Here is a 20,649-nt window from a genome sequence, read left to right as displayed (position 1 = left end):
CTGATTTCTACAATAATTTTTTTTTCCTGGGCATATGTCTGTTTGGAACTTTTCTATTCTCTGGTGCAAATATATCTTTACCAACCAATATCCCTCCCCTAAATTTGCTGCATGGTCCTGAGTAAACCCCTTAATTGCCAGGCCTTAGTTCCAACATCTTTAAGTACACATCACAAAGCTGAAGCACAGATCAAGAAGAGAGAGCCCTGGAGACTGCTCCAAAAACATGAAATGCCAGAGTTGCATCTTAGACCACTCTCTGGAAAGAAAGTCTCCTTCGTAATCCACCCCCACCAAAGCCTTAGACCGGGGTACCATCTTCTCCCCCCTTTGACCACTGTAGCTGGGAACGCCAGGTATGTCTGCTTCAAACACCCACCTGCTAGCCATCCACCATATCCCACCGCCCCCTGCAAAAAATCTTTAGGGGAAAAACCGAGGGAAAAGCTCCTCATGTCTCCATGGGCTCAGGCTCATTCCCCCAGCACACTGCTCCACATACATGGGCATCAGCCATACTAGCGTGGCTTGAGGTTCTAGCCGGAGGGCACCTGTATAATTCCCCACAGTGCTTCCTTTTGCCCAGGATGCCAACTGTCATCATCATCAGACTGTTATTTCCCATTCCCATCTACACGTCCGCCCAGGCTAGTCCACCTGACTAGCTCCTTTCATCTCACTTAAGACTCAGGTCATGCTTTCTATCTTCTGAGAAGATCCTCCCACCTCGCTACCAGAATTCCAGGCCCCTGGACAAAGTTCAGTGTCCTCCCTATATTCTGTCACCTCCCCGTACACCTCAACCATAGTCACTTAATCTGTTCAATGTTAAAGATATAAATTATAATTTTTTTGCCCAACTGCTTCCCAGAGCCTAAAGGAATACCTAGTATATGCATACATATTACTTGAGTATATGTCGATTATATGTCCACAATCCTTTATCCCAAACCCTTGAGGTTAGATGTGTTTGAGGAATTTGGAGGTTTTCTTTTCCTTTACAAAGGCAATAAGAGGCACACACCCTATTTATATGACACCCTAGCAGAGTCTGAGGAATACCCCACAACCAAACACATTTCTGTAGTGAAATATATCAATAGTGCCACTAAATGGGATAAATAAAAGCTATAAATAGACTCATGTCAATTCAGGTCAAGTCTGACTGCTAAATGAGTTCAGGTGTTCTGCCAAGTAAGTTATGAAAGGTTTGGATTCTAAAGTTTGGGAATTTCTCAATCACAGATAAGGGATTATGGACCTGGCTATACCCTGAATAATCTGAAGGTAAGGTGAAGAGACACGATGGGATCTTAGAATTGTGCCGATTACATCACAGTCCTCTTTTCCTTCACAAGAAAAAAACTGAGGACCACACAGGAAAACTTACTTTGTCCAAGGTCACAGGTAATTAACAGCAAAGCTAAACTAGCATCCAATGCCCTGTTTATATTCTAGAATTCTTCTCAACAAGCCAACAGTGACATAATGAAATGCGCTCCTCTCTGCATTAATCTCATGCACAAGCTGCTCACTTCACTGTCTCTCTCCGCTGTCCTCCAACGTGGGCAGTCACCATGATACCCAGGTAACTAACAGGTGAGGAGAACATAGTCCCTCACACCTACATCCACACGGAGAGCTACTGCTACCTGTTAACTCCTATAGAAATTCTGAAATCTTCCAGAGACTAGAACTTTACAACTAAAGCCATTTTAGTAAGGATTAGAATGGTTTATGTTTGGTTTCTGAGAGAACTATAAGATAATACAGTGTTTCCTTCCAGAGTGGCATGTGAGAAAATCTGAAGTGGTTCATGGACAAAACCTTTTCATCTTCACAGCCAATATCAGACTCAATGGGGAAATGCTGAGAGCTCTTCCTCTAAGATCTGAAATAAGACCAGGATGTGTGCACTCTCGCCACTTCTACTCAGCATAGCACTGAAAGTTCTAGCCACAGCAATCAGACAAAAACACGAGAAAAGAAATAAAAGGCATCCAAATTGGTAAGAAAGTAGTAAAACTGTCACTATTTTTCGATGACCTACCACTATACATAGAAAGCCCTAGACTCCACCAAAAAACTATTAGAATAAAGGAATTCAGTACAGTTGCAGGATACAGAATTGATACACAGAAATCTGTTGCATTTCTATGCACTAATAATGAGAGAAATTAAGAAAACAATCCCATTTACAATTGCATCAAAATGAATAAAATACCTAGGGATAAACTTACCCAAGGAGGTGAAAGACCTGTCCTTTGAAAACTATAAAACACTGATGAAAGGAAGTGAAGACGACACAAACAAATGGAAAGCTATACCGGAGATTGGAAGAATTAATTCTGTGGAAACGTCCACATTACCCGAAGTGATCTACAGATCCCATACAATCCTCATCAAATTAACAGTGGCATTTTTCACAGAACTAGAACAAATAATCCTAAAATTTGTGTGGAACCACAAAAGACTCTGAAGAGCCAAAGCAATCTTGAGAAAGAAAAAGCTGGAGGTATCACAATCCCAGATTTCAAGACATACTACAAAGCTGTAATCATCGGGGCGCCTGGGTGGCTCAGCCGGTTAAGGTTCTGCCTTCAGCTCAGGTCATGATCCCAGGGCCCTGGGATGGAGCCCCGCATCAGGCTCCCTGCTCCGCGGGGAGTCTGCTTCTCTCTCTCTCCCTCTGCTTGTGAGCTCTCTTTCTCAAATAAATGAATAAAATCTTTTTAAAAAAAAAAAGCTGTAATAATCAAAACAGTATGATACCAGCATAAGAGCAGTCACATAAAGAAACAGAACAGAGAGCCAGAAAGAAAAACACACACTTATACGGTTAATCAGTCAACGACAGAGGAGGCAAGAATATACCATGGGGAAAAGACATTCTCTTCAATAAATGGTGCTGGGAAAACTGGACCACTTTCTCACACCATAGACAAATTAACTCAAAATGGATTCAAGATCTAATGTGAGACCCCAAACCACAGAACTCCTAGAAAGTAACATCGGCAGTAATCTCCTGGACATCAGCCATAACAACATTTTTCTAGATATGTCATCAGGCAACAAAAAGAAAAGGAAAAATGAACCATTGGGACTATTCCAAAATAAAAAGCTTTGCAGAGTGAAGGAAACCATCAACAAAATGAAAAGGGAACCCAGTGAAAGGGGGAAGATATCTGCAAATGATATATCCAATAAGGGGTTAATATCCAAAATATAAAGGACTTACACAACTCAACAGCAAAAAATAATCTGACTAAAAATGGGCAGAAGACCTGAAAAGACATTTTTCCAAAAAAGATAAAACAAATGGCCAACAGACATATGACAAGATGCTCAACATCACTCATCATCAGGGAAATGCAAATCAAAACCACAACAAGGTATCCCCTGACACCTGTCAGAATGGTTAATATAAAAAAGACAAGAAATAACCAGTGCTGATGAGGATGTAGAGAAAAACCCTCATGCAGGAATATAAACTGGTACAACCACTGTGGAAAACAGTATGAGGAGTATGGGTGGTCCTCAAAAAAACTTAAAAGAGAAATACCATCCAATACAGTAATTCCACTACTGGGTATTTACCTGAAAGACAATGAAAATACTAATACAAAAAGATATAGGTGCACCTATAATTATTGCAGCCTTATTTACAATAGTCAAGATATAGAAGCAATCCACATGCCCATCGATGGATGAATGGATAAAGATAATGTGTGTGTACACACATTAATGCACATACATACATACACACACAATGGAATATTACTCAGCCGTTAAAAAAGAATGAGATTTCACCATTTGCTATAACATGGATGGACCTAGAGGGTATCATCCTAAGTGAAATAAGTCAGAGAGAAAAAGACAAATACCATATGAATTTACTTACTATGGAATCCAAAAAACAAAACAAATGAACAAGCAAAAAGCAGAAATGGACCCATAAATACAAACAACAAACTGATGGTTACCAGAGGGAGGAGGTGGGGAGATGGGTAAAATGGATAAAGGAGAGGTACAAGCTTCCAGTTATGGGATGACTAAGTCACAGGAATGAAAGGCACGGCATAGGGAATATCGTCAGTGGTGTTATAACAGTGTTGTGTGGTGACAGTTGCTACAATTGTGTGAGCACAGCATAATGTATAAACTCATTGAATCACTATGTTGTACACCTGAAACTAATGTAACGTCGTATGTCAACTAGGCCTTGAAAAACTAAGTTTGAAAAAAGCCAAGTTAAAGGAAAAGATTAATAACAGTACAAGTACTGTTTGGATATGGAAAAAATCACGAAGGTAGTATGTGTATAAATGAAGTTAGTCTCACCAGAAAGAATGCCTGTGAACTCTGTTTTCCAAGATCCAAAAAGGTATTTCCAATATTTGTGTTATTGCACTAACAGTCCTAACAGGAAGACTTCAAACATTTTTTGTGCCATGGCCCACATCAGATATCAGTAATAGCTAAATGGATGAGGCTGCTCAATGCAGGAGGTTCTGGCCACCTGGGTCCTGTCTCACTGCTGGAGGTTGAAGAGAATCTCAAGGCATTTCTGTAATCTAACACCACACTCGTAGGGAAGCCCTGCCTTACCCCATGGCAAGTAGTCCTTTCTGCAATAGGAAGGGAGTTGGAAGAACAGCTCTGTCTGTTCCCTGCTAGGCAGACAACATGTGTGGCATGTCCCCATCCCTCTACCCCTGCAGCAATCCATGGCCAGATGGAACCATGCACATCACTCAAGCCAAGACCAACTCTGTTCTCAGAGATCTGTGTTAAAATTATACAAGTAATTTTTATTATCGAGATTCTCATCAATGTAACAGAGCAAACAGTTTACAGATCACTGTGTAGTCGGGCCCTCCTAAAAGTATATATTAATATCACAGTTAGTTGTCAGAGGAGAGGACAAAAAGCGTAGGGGAGGTACACAGCCATGCTCTGAGTTGAGCTATGAACAAGATGTCTCAGATCGAGCACAGGGCCAACACCCAGAGGGAGACAGAGGTTCCACAAGAGTCCCAAACAGTTGGCAGCTTCAGGGGTCTCACAGGAGAGGAAGAACGTTTCACTGAATGCCGGGCTGTTACAAGGTTTAAGACCCTGATACTTGAACGGCACCCAATAAAGCTCTGCCAGGTTCAGGTTATTTTGTCATGAGGTCAGTTGACTGCCCTTCCTCTGGTCTGGGTCTCTAAATCAGGGACATGAAATTCTGGGAATCGGTGGGAAAATATCCATCTTTTCCCCTCCACCTCCTCATTCCTGTCCCCAGCCACTCAACGAAAGGCTCAACAAAACAAAACACCTGAGAGAAATTATTCGAATGAATATGAAAAAAAAATTCCCTAATATGATGATTCTTCTCTTTGTTCAAACCTTAATATACACTAGTGGAATAAAATCATGAAACATGGTGGATATTAAGTTGCTAAAGAAAATAAAAGTTGTCATGGTTTCCAGACACAAGCCCACTGTGCTTAGGAACAGAAGCGCATGCAGTTCCCCGGCAAGCCGGGATTACTGAGGAGAAGTTCATGTTTGACACACATGCTTTGGAAAACCTATTCTAACAAATATTTCCTAGTCCTCACCCCATAAAGGACGCAGCCTGGCCAGCAAGGATTTTTCTGTGAGATACATTTTAACACTGGAATCCATCACAAAATAAACAAAGCCAGTAAGAGTGAAGCCAGAGAGTGTCCATGCAGTCCTCTGGTGGGAAGTGAAGAGGGGAGTGAATGTAATGTCTGAGTGAAGGACTGGCATAAGGAGAGGTGAAGGCAGGCCAACGAAGAATCACACGCATGGCCTCCATCACTCATTCCCAGTGAACAGCAAATACCCATGGCTAGGTTACTGAACATGGACTACAGGCCAGACACACACGAGGTGCTTTACCCACATTAGCTCAGTTCATCATCAGAACTCGTTAAAGTAAATACTATTACGAGCAATAATTTTTGGACAATGAAACTGATGTACGTGATGGAGGCAGACAGTATGACTGCAGAGCCTGAAATGTTAAGGCTTACATGGTACCGCCTCGGAAGGGCCCGAGAGGAGCCACACCCAGCCGCACAGAGGGTACCCTTCACAGCGGCTTCCCCGTGCAGTGCTCTGGGCCTCAGGAAAGCCATAGCAAGGAAAGAGAGAAACACGGCCCAACCAGGTACTTAGCAACCAAAGATAATGAACGAACAGGATCTATCCTATCATCTCAATGTGCTTGCCTGTACAATCCGGACACACTGCCTTTTCAAAATTTCTAGTGTATGGATGATCGTGAAGCGTACCTGTCTCCTAAATGACAAAGTTATATATGACATGAAATTGGAATGAAATATACAGTAGACTATGAGCTGCATGGAGGCGAACAGAGGCTCATGCTGCTCAGATGATGCTATGGTCAAAGATGCGCTGGAGGATGGAGGATGAAGATTATCTTACTTGGTTTTTAAATCCTTGAGCAGATGACCACAGTATTAGAACAACACACCTATCGAGTTCCTGCATACAGAGATCCAAGCAAGGTATAACACTGAAAGCTGAGGCTCTAGAGAGGGAACATACTACTGGGGGATGCTTGGAAGGGGTGACTCAAGGTCTTCCATCAGACCAAAGCTAAATGGCACAAGTCCACAGTGATAATGTATCTATTTACCTATGCAATCCCCATGTAAGGTTCTGTCCTCACACCACACTGAACTCAGGTAACCAGACACAAATATATCCACAGAACTATCAAAGGAGGAAAAGAAGAATACTGTCAGAGAAGTAGCAAAAATCTAGAAAGAAAGGCCAGGGCCTAGACAAAGACTCTTAAAGAAGAAACGAACCCCTCTTAAGCTTACAAGAGAGATCAGGTGTCACCTAAAGCATCAGAAACAAATCACAGGCATCCTGCTTGGACAGACTGTCAACATCCTGGAGGCAGTCTACTTCCCAGCCTGGGAAGACTGACAGATCCCATTTTAACATGAGATCTCAAGAGTAAGGTCCCTGACCCAACAGTCATGTGGGGATCACCTGCGGCCCTGTTAGAAAGGGAGGTTCTCTGTCCAGACCTCCTAAATCAGAAACTCTGGGGCGGTGGGCTCAGCATTCTGTTTCTAGACGAATCTGACACACACTCAGTTTAAGAACTATCAATCCAGGCAGACCCCTGCCTTAAGCTAACAACCAAAATTCACCCAGAAAAGGTAAGAAAACCATTTTCCTTCCTACCAATTCCAAATTCAATATCAAGCTAAACACAATAAGTAAATTCCAAAAGACACTACTGAGAAGTTTTCAGATGTGCAAATGGACTTAATTCTCATTTCCTGTACAGAAACAGCATGAAGTTTATTATTAGCAGCAAATAAATGTAACATTCCAATGAAAATACAAAATGCAACGTATTTTTATACTCATGGTTCACTTGAGGATCATATTGTTCCAGGAGAACTATCTGGTCATCAATTTTTATCATGGTCTCAGAAACTCAAAGGATTCATAATTATAATGACCTTCCTAAGATAAGATATTCATATATTTAAATGAGGCACATTTTATATGCAATAATTTCAAAAATATATATTCTTTTAATGGCAGTTCCTAAAGCTGGTAAGAAAGTGAAATAGGTACATCACACCCTGGGGTGAACGGGATATTGTAAATTCGCACAACTCTTATGAAAAGCAATTTGGCAATATGTGTCAAGCCATAAAAACCTCCATACTCTTTGACCTATTAGGTCTACTTGTTTTCAGATTAAGAATTAATTCCCCAAATGAAAAAGTTATATGAACAAAGGTACCTAATATAGGCCCCAAATGGAGGAGACGGGATGTCTGAAACGTGAAAATGGCTCATAAAATATCACATGACCACTTAAAATCAAAACAGACTAATGTTAAAAAGACATACTCGAACGAAAAAGATGATACAGAACTGTATCTACACTATGATGATAACAAAGTCAAAAACATATACAGGGGGTGCAGAGAGAAGAAGTGGAAAGGCACATGGATGTTAGAACATAAGGGCAAATTTTCTCTTATTTTTCTTTCTACTCATTTTCGTTTTGGTGTAGTAATAACTAAAATATTAGTAATAAACCTAGAAGTGTTCAATCCCACGTGCAAACCTATTTTGAGTCCAGATAAAGTGATTTCCATCTGCGCGCGTGCACGCGCCTGTGAACAGTCATGGGAGGAGGGGGAACTAAAAAGAGAAGGGGAAAATATCAAATTAGTCACTGCCAAGGGACAGTAACTGATTTAAAAGGAGACACAACATACCCTTACCTCCCACTAAAAATCCAACCACACCACAGAAGAGAAGTTCAACCCACAGAATTTTAGGAACCAGAGAGCCACCTAAATGATGACATAACAGGAAGTCAATCAACCAAACAACCAAAATAGTCTCTCTTCCTCTACTCTTCATTTTTTCGGCAAAAGATCATTAAACACGGAACAGATGATGCAAACTACCATTTGCTGAGCTCAATTTTAAACCGATGACTCTAATTTCAAATGGACGCCTATTAAGCACAAGTGATCTTTAAGAGCCACTTGGGTTTATGCCTGTGACACAGGGAACGCGTTTGCAACATGAATCCTTACAAAGCCCAAATCCCACATTTCTGCCAAGCTCAGCTTTCATCATGCAGGCCTGCTTGGAGCTGCTCCAGCCCAGCCGCCACTGGCCGGCTACCATCCTGGCCCTGGGATAGTAGTTTCCTCTTCACTGGGGGCAAGGTCCCCAGTGCATGGTTTAGTATGACGCCAATCCTTCCCTAAATTGTTTGCTAAAATAAACAAATTAAAATTAGATTTTCAGATCCAAGATGCTCAAGGATTATTGGGGAGGGGGTGAGCAAATGAGGTCGATGTGCAATTCCAGGCAAAGTTCAGAACTTCGTAAGTCAGCAAAACAATCTCTCTGTTGCAGATAATTCTCAAGGCACTTGATGGCACAAAATACCAGTCGGTAAGCTCCCAGCAATTGAGAAACAATTACCAAGAAAATGTTCATGACTCCATCAGAAGAAAGAAAAGAAAAAGAAAATTAAAAGAACGGTCAGGTAGTAATGCATGTTATGTTTATGTTTAATCTGAAACACTGCTTTTCACAGACCCGCTAAGGGTCTCAAAGCCAGACGCACTGTGCTGTTAGAGAAAAAAAAAAAAAGAAAAGGAAAAGCAGCAGCTACCATGAAGGCATGCCAATTTGAATTACTGCACATGAAAGCTAGGGTAAATTACCCCGATGCCACTTTCCTCAAAGAACTTCCTATTCTCTGGTTATGTTGTTCAGGAAAATTATGATTGCCCCAAGAATCTCAATCCTTGAGAATTCACACATTATTTCCTTCATACTTCAAATCCAGGATTCCAAGGAGTTCTAGGAAGGGAAAGGATCCTTTGAAAATAAATATTAACCTAAATATATGGTATTTTCCTGTTTTTCTGGAATAATTTCAGACATGTCCTCTGAAAGAAGACTTCCAGTTGAGAGGATAGAAGTTTATTTAGATGATTCAAGAGTCAGCCATAAAATCCACTTTGTGGGGAGATGGGGCATATGCAATTTAAAAGAGTACACTTAGTGCTTTCAGAATACAATGTACTTCCAGTAAAGTTCAACAATGTATTTGTGGCTAATCTGGACACATGAAAGACAAGAGTAAGTTAATTGTTTATTGTAGGGGTCACAGGTTAAAAATGACCGACCTATGCTTCTGTAACTACGAAGACAACACCATTTCATAAAACTTACTCAAAAGAGGACCAGCATTAGCCTCCTACTCAGGGCTTCCCGAATTTGAACTTCACTAATTCAGAAGGTACAGCCTTACTTCTTACAAAGAGGTAAATTCTGAGTGTACAACCCGAGCCTTTTCTCAATAACCCAAATTTCAAAAGTAAAAATATCTAAAATAGCAGAATTCACCCTCAGATTTACTGGAGCATTCTTCTCATGCTAAATCCCACTTTTGAGAAGAACAAAGGAGGAGAGAGGGAATAGGAAGATGGAGAAAGGAAGGAATGAAATATGGACCAATCAAAAGAAAAGCCAAAGAATAACTAGTCCTTTTCAGAAATATTCTTTTTTTTTTTTTTTTTTTTTTTTTTTTAGAGTTAGGCAGTGTTTATTGGGGGCTTATACTCAAGCACCAGGGAGGCAGCGCCAGGACCAGATGTCCCAGCCCAAAATATTCTTCTTTTCAACCCTCATTTCCTCTTGTGTAGCTAAAATATAATGCCATTGCATTCCACCTACTAGCCATAAATCAAATATAGATGCTGATAGCTTGATGTATGATTCAAGGAATAAGTATGATTCATGGAACAATGTGGACTTAAATATTTCCTTTGCCCTTTTAAAGACAGTAGAATCAAGAGGACTCGGGAAGGACATTACTACATTAGATCAAATACTTACCATTGCTCACCATACGCCTGGCCACTTCCCACAAGACAAGTCCAAAGGCCCAAATATCAACTCTCTTGTAAGAATCGAAACAATCCACCTGGATGGTTTCATCTAGAACTTCAGGGGCCATGTAGCGTTTGGTGCCCACACGGGGGTTGTTCCCCACATCAAGCTGATTAGTACTCTGGGAATGCATGACTGCCAGGCCTGAAAGGAAGAAGACAACAGGGTGGGTCCGTTTATTTCCTTTTCACAGAGGGTTGCTGAAGCATTTTCAAACTGACCCCAATCAGAAGCGCCCTCTCGTGGTATTTCTGGCCACTCTGCACTATACCCAGAGTAATTAATCTCTGGAATACTGTGGAGAGAGGACTTCTGTGACAAGAGAAAAAAGAACGAAGACCAGAAACAGTCAGAAGTTCTGACGTTAACACCTGAGCCTCTGAAACAAAAAGATCTGGATGAACAATAAACCAATGCACCAGACCACCAAGAGGCCAGTATTTTCAAGTCCACAGGAAAATAGGCCCCCAGGTTAAGTGGGAGCCTCCAAGGGCCTTCGAAGTAAAGCTCTCGTGTTCCACCACAGTTCCCAGTAGTGTGCAAACACAAATTTCCAACGGTGTGAGGCAGAGAACTTGAGGTAATGTGTCACTACCTAAAGGGCGGGCTGCCAGAGGCACTGCTCCACCCCTTTAGGAAGAGCTGCTCATCTGAGAAACCCACAGGCCTTTCTCTATAGTCAGGCATGCAGACAGCATTCAACTAGACCTCGATTCAAAGCACAACTCTCACGCTAAATGGCTTTCAAGCACTTTCTTAAACCATGACTCATTTCAGAATTCCTCAATTAGAGAGCCCTGGCATTCCTCGCCAACCAAGGAGGGTTAGGCGGACACATGCATGATTCATTTGAGAATGAAATTACTTTTTGATGTATATGCTGACCAACTCAAAATGATTCCTTTAACACTCAAAATAATGAAAAGTGCCAAATTGGAACAAGAGGCCTCTGTAAACCTCTGCAACCCAATGATCCCTTGGGGATCCCTCCAGCCTTCTGTGGAGAATGCTTCTCCTCCCATTCCATGGCTTTGAATGTGTGAGATGATGACTCTTTCTCATGCCAGGGAGATGGCACCTGGTATTGCACCCTTAATAATTAGCAGAGAAATCAGCAACTGCATTCACTACACCAGACTGGTTCCTCTTTCCCTGATTCTTCTAATCAACCCCAAGATCTTATAGCCACGGTGAACAACTCCCGAAACATATACACTTCTCTACCATTTCCAGAACCAAAGAGTTAAAAATAACAGAACATGAAAAGGTGCAGTTTAAATAGATCACGGCAATACTAGCTGTGGTGGTTTAAAAATATGTCCACAAGTTCTTTGAAACGTCTCCCTTCAGGAGGCAAAGCTCAATTCCCCATGCCTTGAACATGGGCTGGACGGTCACACAGAACATGGCAGAAGTGAGTGAAGATCTTCAAAATTAGGACATAAACGGCATCATGGCTTCCTCTCCGCTCTCAGTTCTCTTGTGTTATGAGGACACTCACTCACGCAGCCCTGTGGAGAGGTCCCCCAGACCAGGGACTGAAGCCTCCTGCCAATAGCCACGTGACTGGAGCCATCCTGGGAGTTCCTCCAGCCCTGACGAAGCCTTCAGGCACTTGCAGCTCTCATCGACAGCTTGACTGTGTAAGCCCTACAAGATCCTGAGCCAGAACCAGACAGCTAAGTCATCCCAAGATTGCTGACCCTCAGATGACTATGGGAGGTAACAAATTTGTGTTATTTTAAGCTGCTAAGTTTTAGAGGTAATGTGTTACCCAGTAATAGATAATTATCATGCTACCTAAAGAAACAAAACAACCAAATGCAATGTGTAAACCTTGGCTGAATTCTTGTTTGAGAAAACTAAAAAAAATCTGAAAATGGACATTAAATGATATTAAAGAATTATCAATAATTTTAGGTGCGATGAAATGATTATGCGGGAGATATATATTGAAGTATTTAGGAGTAAAGTGTTGTGATGTCTGTAACTTATTTTCAAATGTGTGAATAAAGACATGTACAGCTACATATAAAGCAAATATGGCAAAATTTTAACAATTGTTGAATCTAGGTGTTGTGCATCCGATCATTATACTTACTCTTCTTTCAGCCTTTCTGTATGTTTGAATTTTTTATAATAAAAAGTTAGAAAAATAAATAGAATACTGGTATTTTTGGTATTTGGTATTACTGGTATCAATAATAGAACATGATTTCTAATGAGTGATCCTTAATTTCTGGGTATAAAGTGAAAAATTACACACAAATGATAATCTCATGGGAGCTCTCTTCTGTACCAAGGAACTACTCCCTGAATAGTTAACACCTTAACACAGATTTTTGTACAAATCCATGTATCTAATTGGAAGGCTACAGGCCAAAAGAAAGAAAAACGAATAACTAATTAGTTGGACTTACTGAAAAACAACTCTGACTCCCTACCAAGTCCCATAACCAAAGCCAACAGCTTCCTCAATTTCCCATCTCCCCTAGAGCACTGGACTATAACAGCAGTGACCATCTGAATGCTTATTATTTGCCAAGCAAGTACAATAATTTCTGAATTTTATAAGAACCATGTGAGGTACATAATAACTGATTTTGAGTGACATGAATAATACTTGGACACGGCACCTGGGTGGCTCAGTTGGTTAAGCGACTGCCTTCGGCTCAGGTCATGATTCTGGAGTCCTGGGATTGAGTGCCACATTGGGCTCCCTGCTCAGCGGGGAGTCTGCTTCTCCCTCTAACCCTCTTCCCTCTCATGCTCTCTATCTCTCATTCTCTCTCTCTCAAATAAATAAATAAAAACTTTAAAAAAAATAAAAAATAAAAAAAATTAAAAAAATAATACTTGGACACAATGTTATGAACATTTGAAACAATACCGAAGTACAGTGCACAGTGTCAAACACTAAAGTGCTCCTTGCCCCCCAATCGAGTACAAGCCAGTTCTGTACTTCGGGCAGGTAAATCGATAGATTAAAATATCTGCGTACATACATGGGGTGATAACTGGGAAAGTCATGATTCAAGTCCTAATCACCCTGCTCCAAAAGCCAGGGTATGGCCACAAAAGTTCTCTACACCACAACTGCCCACAAAAAACTTCAGAGCCATACCCTTCCAATGCTATCCTAAATACTTTTCCTCTCACACTTGCAAAACACTGTAAAATAATTATCAGAATGAATGTAAAGACTTTAAAGAAATTCCAAAGAAATACATTTTCCGGACATGTCACATCTTTGTGTTTAAAAATAAGAATAAATATTATCATTTATATACAAGAGTTAATACTGTCCAAACCTTTATCAGCCTTACAATAACTACAATGATATGAATATAATATAAACTGTTTCTTAATCAAATAGAGAACTCTCTGCAGTCCACTGAAATGCATAACCAATATTACAATTCAGTTCTCATTAGCGTATTCAGCCAGTATCCAAGTTGAATATGGTTTTATATACAGTGTCACTATAAATGAAAATAATCTTATTTATAATGCAATTAAAGCTACACTGAGCATTACCCTAACACCACAGGAATGAGATATCCCAGCAGGGCAAATTGTGAATTGGTTCAGGAATTTTTTTCCTCTCTCTTGACTGATAATTTTGCCACGGTTACAGAAAAACAACTTTAGAAGCCATTTTTAAGATGAACTCATTCCATAGGTTTTTTTTTTTTTTTTTAAGATTTATTTATTTATATTTGGGAGAGAGACAGAGAGAGTGAGCAGAAGGCAGAGGGAGAAAGAATCCCAAGCAGACTCCACACTGCACGTGGAGCCTGGCACAGGGCTCAATCTCATGACCCTGCGATCATGACCTGAGCCAAAACCAAGAGTCAGACACTTAACTGACTGAGCCACTCAGATGCCCCTCATTCCATAGATTATTTAATTGTGTACCTACTTTGTGTAAAGGTTTGAGAAATCAGAATGCTACAGACTATTGGCTGCCTCTGAGGGTGGGCTGGTCAGGAATTGACCGAACAAGCAGTTTACCTGGAAGTCACCTTCCAAGGTAACACAAAGGTCTGAATTTCAATAGAGATTTGGATTTTATAGCATTTGTCCAAACTCTGAGAATGTGTTACTTAAGATTTGCTTATTTTGCATGAAATTGAAATTTTACCTGGAGAGAAAAAAGTCAACAAATAATAGACTCCAGTGCACGACACAGTGGTATACATGCTGAGTCTTTAGAAGAAAGGGCTCTTTTGTCTGCAGTTCACTTGGGAACGTATCAATAATTAAAGATGGATTGATGAGTGGGGAGGCATGGATATGCGACAACAGAAAATGTTGATGGGAGAATCTAGGTAGTGGGTATACAGCTGTTCACTGGGACGTTCTTTCGATTTGCCTGCATGCTTGAAAGTCTTCATAACAAGATGTCAGGGGAGGGGGCATGGATGCGACCTAGCTAAACGATGGAATACAACAAAAGTAAAAACTGTAATTAAAAAATATTTTTAAAACTTTACCCAAATCTGCTATGCAACACTGTCCATTCTTCTTAACCAGGATGTTTTTGCTCTTTAAATCTCGATGAGCAATGGCTGGCTTTCCTTGGGTCCCAAATATCTCTATGTGCAAATGTGCAAGACCACTAGCTATGGACAGCACTATTCGCAGGCAGCTAACAGTATCCAGAGTAGTGAGCTGAAGATAGTCGTACAACGATCCCATTTCATGATAATGTGTGATTAACCACAACTGGGTACTGGAGTGTCTTGATGTCATGTCTGAAGCAATAAAACCTGGAGAGAGCAAGAACAAAATTAGCAGACATGTAAGGATTTCACATTATAACTTCTAGTATACAGAAACAGTAACCCATATAATAGATACCACCTGTAACAAAAAATAATTAAACTAACCAACTACCATGAAAGGAGGTTTACAGAGGTATCAACAGAAAAACATAGTACTCTTAATACTACCATAAAAAGGTACTTCTAATGAATAGGAAATGTCCATATTCATTTTCATTATGAATAATCCTTTAAAAAGATTTTACATTATGTTACGATTCAGATAGGAATAATATCTTTGCGTTTATCCATAATGATAGTATCAAACTCTTTATCATGTTCATATTCCAAGCGCAGCATTATTCATCAGCCAACCAAAAAGAATAAAAAACACAGAATCTAAACATAGAATCTAAACATAAAAAGAAACTAGAATCTAAAACATAGAATCTAGTTCTAGTATTGACTCTGCCTGTGATTTGCTGTATAATACTGGGCAACTCATTTAGGTTCTCTGGATTATCTCTGTTCAGATGTAAGATAAAGGGGTAAGTTTATATTAAATGATTGACTACTCATCAAATAAAAAAGAAACCAAATATAATAAGCATCTATGATGCTCTTTGTCAGTCACATAAGAAAACGAAGACGATAGTGTTTGTTGGCTAGAAAAGAAGATAGATATGGGAAGGAAAAAATTACAATATCATGTAATGAATGTGATGAAAAGTACTGTTAGATCTGCAAAGGGCAACATGAGTCCAGAATAGGGAATCCTAGTAATTCAGACGAGATGTTACAACAGACTTCCATCGAGAAGTGATAACTGAAGCGGTCTTGAAAAGAAGTAAGATTTGACAGATGCCAATAAGGAGGAAGGAAGAGAATTTTCTAGACATTGCAAGGGGACCCTTGAGCAAACTGAATAAACTCTAGCACTTCCCAACCTACAAAATAAATTGTGATGTATGTCTTGCCTTTCCTGCTACAGACATGCTTTCCACCCACTCACTCGCGCATTATCTCTCCATATCTGTAAACTATACACATACACACACCCCTAATGGACACACTTACAAGCAGTGACATCTGGGACTTATAAATAAAAGAATATGAAAAAGAATATTTAAAAAAAAGACAGATTTGGCTTGAGGCAGGATTAAAGGACTTGTAAAAGGATGCAGGAAAATGGAAACACGCAGAACTTGCCTCACACTTACACAGAGCATGATATAAAGCTTATGCTGCTTTCATATATATTTTCTCATTGGATTTTTCTCAATACACCAAGAACACAGATATCATTATACTCAGTTTATAAATAATGAAAGTGCTGCTAGGAGAGGCCAAATTACGCGTCTATTAAGTTGTCGCTGACCCCAAGTTTGGTGCTAGCCATCTGGGCACACCACAGCTTGTACAGGAAACTCTGGGAACAAAGAAAGGTCCCCTATTTGACCATCATCATCAACAACAGAAGCAGCTAGTAATTACTGGGACGAACAAGGTGCCAGGCACAATACTTCTACAAACTCTGCATGTAATCCTTCAATACTCAGACAGGAAAGAGGCAGAAGACAGCACTGACATTAAGGCTAGTAATGGTCCCCCCGACAGCCTGGCTCTAGAACCTATAATCTTACCCACTATGCCATACCGCCCCCAAACAGGCTGACTTCTACTCAGAGAGAGACAATGTGACACGTGTATCCACTGGACATCTGTGAAGTGAACAAAGTAATGTCTCCACAACTTGATCCCCTACATCTCTCTCCCCTGCCCTCCGAGCCAGTTCCCACAGGCAGCCTCAGACTCTCACTCCTTCCCTCTCTCCAGTCTGTCTCTGTTTCCCACGGTGAATTCTCTTGGGGCCCTTCACTGGCCGTAATATGAATAGTCAAAATGTGTACTCAGATATTAGTTATTCTTACTAAAGAAAATGTTTCTACTTTAACATTTTAAACCAAATGATATTAATCGTTAATGACTTTCAAAAATAAATATCCTAAACTATAAGTACCACTCAAAAGAAATTAAATTACTGTTGTGTATTTATGTAGCCTCTACTGATTTCTCTGCTCAAGGGAGAGCCTCTGATTACTTACATACATACATACATACATACATAACAAATAAATACTTATTCTCTCACCTGCCCTAAGCCCCTTAGGTCTTAAAGAAGGATTTTTGTCTGTCCCGTTAATTATGCTCTAGACCTTCTGGAAAAAATGACTTTTTAATAGGCAGGACTTTTTTTTTTTCTTAACTGTTTATCTTTTTTTTTTTTCTTAACTGTTTATAAAACTGTAAACAGTTTTCTTAACTGTTTAAGGGTGAATCACAGAACTACATTTGTTTCAAAATGCGAGAGCATTTTTATGGAATTTTTGCATTTTCTGTCAGAGCACTCTACTGTTAGTGAAGGCTGAACAGGCACTTATAAGTTGGAACACTGGACGCAGCCATTGGATGTGTTCATAATGGGGAGAGAAAGTGATTAGAGCAAAAGCCTCTTATTTAACAGCCAAAGTCATCCTCCCAGGCTCCTCAGGAAGGAAAATAAAACCCAAAATCTTAAGTGAGGCCACCCATGGCCTTTGTGAGCCTCGCCCTGCTGACTCTCCCAGGAGCCAGGCACCTATGACAGCTGAGGACTGAGGCCACCACACAGTGGGGCACGGGGGCTGCAGAGCGCTGGCCCCAAGACTGGCTCCACCAGCCCCGAGCTGCGTGATCTTGCACAAGTCATAAAAAATCTCCCCCTTGGTTTCCTCATTTGTAAGATAAGGACAACGTCATCAGCAACCTCAAAGGGGTACTGTGAGAATAGAAGAGTTAATTATGGGTACAGTGCTTCATAGGATACCTAACACAGGAAGTATCAAGAATAGCTGGTTACTATACATTTCAGAATAGCTCAGGGTTCAATTAAAACCACAACAATTCTGCAATGTAATATCTTTTGTGGGTAACTTTCCTTTACTTCCACTTGGTCTAAGGAAAGTCTGATTAAATGGTTAGGCAGTACCTCTTCAGAGAATGGAGCAGTTCTAGAGACGGAGGGTGGTAATAGCTGCACAATGTGAATGTACATACGTCACTGAACTCTCCCCTTAAGATGACTATAACGGTAAGCTTCATATTTTACTATCATTTTTTTAAAAAGCACGTAAGATGAGACTTTGGAGTAAAATTCTCATATTAATTCAACTCCCTTGGTCTTAGTAATGAGGGAAAGAATGCCAAGAAACATATAACCTTGGCCCAAAGTCACACAGTGGGCCTGTTGGAGGTGCTGAGAGTAGAAACCAGCGTCTTCAGTCCCCCGACCACTGTTCCTGCCACCACCCAGCACACCCTCCCGTTACCCCCTTCTGTGTTGACTTCTATACCAGACAGAGCAGAAGGAAGAGCTGAAAGCCAAATCTAGTCATCTGAAAGATACTGTTATAGGGGGATAAACAATGTGGGCCCACAGTTTTGTATGTACACATGTATGTGTAAGTGTGTGTGTTGGTGATGTATTTATTTTGAGGGGCTTAGAGTCAGTGGTACTCCAGGGTGGGAGGGAAATCATGACTCGATAAACTTGATACAAGATGCTCCTTTGATAGAAAAGGAAAAGATCACAGAAAACCTTAAAGCCTCTAGATATCCAGAAAAGTGGTAAAGCAAGGAAAGAACTTCAACCAAGTTTAGACCCCCCCCCAAAACAAAAACAAAAACAAAAACAAACCGGTTCATTTCTATGAGCTTTCTTAAAGCCAAAAGAACTACACAGTAAAATCAGTCCATACAGCTCTAAGTATGATGAGGGTAGAAAGACCTCATCAATAGAGAATTTCCCTGGATCATGAGGTAATAAGAAATGAAAAATGTTTTGCCCTATGTGGTCACACTAAGGGAACCTCACCTCTCACATGAATCATACTGCGAAGGTGACTTTCAAATTTCTCTTATGATTAAATCCAACTTAATAAATATTTACCGAGCACATAGCGTGTGCAAGGTACTGTCCTGAGTACTGCATGTGCAGGCAAAAACAATGGAAGTGATCCTTGTCCTCAGTGTACGATGGAATGGTATCACAGTTCATTTAACTCAAGGGCACTAATAAAGTGACTATTTGCATAGCCCAGCAATATCTAGCGCATTTTGCTCAATGAACCTGTGAGCCCATGAGAACGAGAAGGGGTGCCTGAACATGCCCTTCCTTTAATGAATCTCAGACCCCACACACTTCTTAGAGTATATGCACCCACCGATTAATAGTCATTCCACTGTTTAAAGAAATGTACTTCCTGTACATCCCGGCTTCTAACGCAACTGACGCTTTAGCTGTGGCTCAACCTGTCTGTCCCAGTGTCAGAGGGAAAAGTGGGACATTTGAGGGTAATTTTGACTGTGGAGGAATCTTTACCTCATATTCTCATTATTGAATCACAATTCCACTAGGTAACTACCACATAAAGTACAGAACTGTGGTTAAAGAGACACACTGCCCAGTGTGACTCTCAGCTCCACACTGTGACCTGATGAGTGATGCTAACCCCCCACCTTGGTTACCTCATCAGTTAAAACTAGAAAAACAAGAGTACCTACCCCCTTATGACTGTGGGGAAGCTGAAAGGAGGAAATGCACATGACATACTTCAAGCGGTGATTCCTGCACAGTAACGATCATCGCTGTTACACATACACATCTACCTGTGCCACAAGCTTGTGTGCGATCAGTTACAGCACAGCTGCAAAGTGAGGGGTGCAGAAAAGCACAAGTAAATCCACTGGGAGAAACTGGAAGGGAACTGAGACACTGTGGTGGTTGGAGTGTGGGGTGGGGATCATGCGTGATCAAGACCACGAGAAAAGGCACACACACTTGAATGTTCATGGCAATCCCAAGTAATGGCAAATATCCAAAGTGACTGCCATCTGGGGATATTCGTAGAGAAAATCTGAGACTCCTTGGGACCCCAACAAATAAGGAGTCTGGAATGCCAGGCCCAGAAGGCACAAATGTTACGCAAAGGAGGAGTCGTCAGAAACACTTTGAGGAGTATCTCAGTTACCCAATGAAAGGTAACTCAGGGTAGCAAGATGGACTGGAGATGGGAGACCACCAGCAACGAGATGAGTGAGGAGGACTGGGTGACAGCTAGGGCCCCACACGTAAGGCAAGGGGAGAAGACAACCGCAGAAACACACAACTCTAAGAGGGAACACACCGCCATGCTGTTAAAGCAAAACTTTAGACAACTGTCAAACTGTTCTTGGCAGACAACCTAACTCAGGTTTAATACTAAATTGGCAGTAACAGAATAGAAATAAATTCCGGCAATGACCTTCTGATGAGCCAAATCTCCTCCAATAGCCATGAAGT

At 40.8% G+C, this 20,649-nt stretch overlaps 1 protein-coding gene across 2 annotated transcripts in view; it reads right to left on the bottom strand.

Annotated features, from left to right (window-relative positions):
- Positions 1–20,649, bottom strand: part of ACVR1 (activin A receptor type 1) — a 123,416-nt gene that overhangs the window by 9,766 nt on the left and 93,001 nt on the right. For both annotated transcript variants that reach the window (XM_028113143.2, XM_028113145.2), the window contains 2 exons: positions 15,000–15,275; positions 10,450–10,647 (listed from right to left, as the gene is read on the bottom strand). In XM_028113143.2, coding sequence (XP_027968944.1) covers positions 10,450–10,647; positions 15,000–15,275 — 474 coding nt within the window. The remainder of the gene's footprint in view (positions 1–10,449; positions 10,648–14,999; positions 15,276–20,649) is intronic.

Source organism: Eumetopias jubatus, unplaced genomic scaffold (genome assembly GCF_037043125.1).
Source record: "Eumetopias jubatus isolate StellerSeaLion01/CBP00866 unplaced genomic scaffold, mEumJub1_p1.0 scaffold_3, whole genome shotgun sequence".
Lineage (NCBI taxonomy): Eukaryota > Metazoa > Chordata > Mammalia > Carnivora > Otariidae > Eumetopias > Eumetopias jubatus.
The sequence above is the reverse complement of the archived record's forward strand: the minus strand, read 5'-3'. Positions and strand labels throughout refer to the sequence as shown.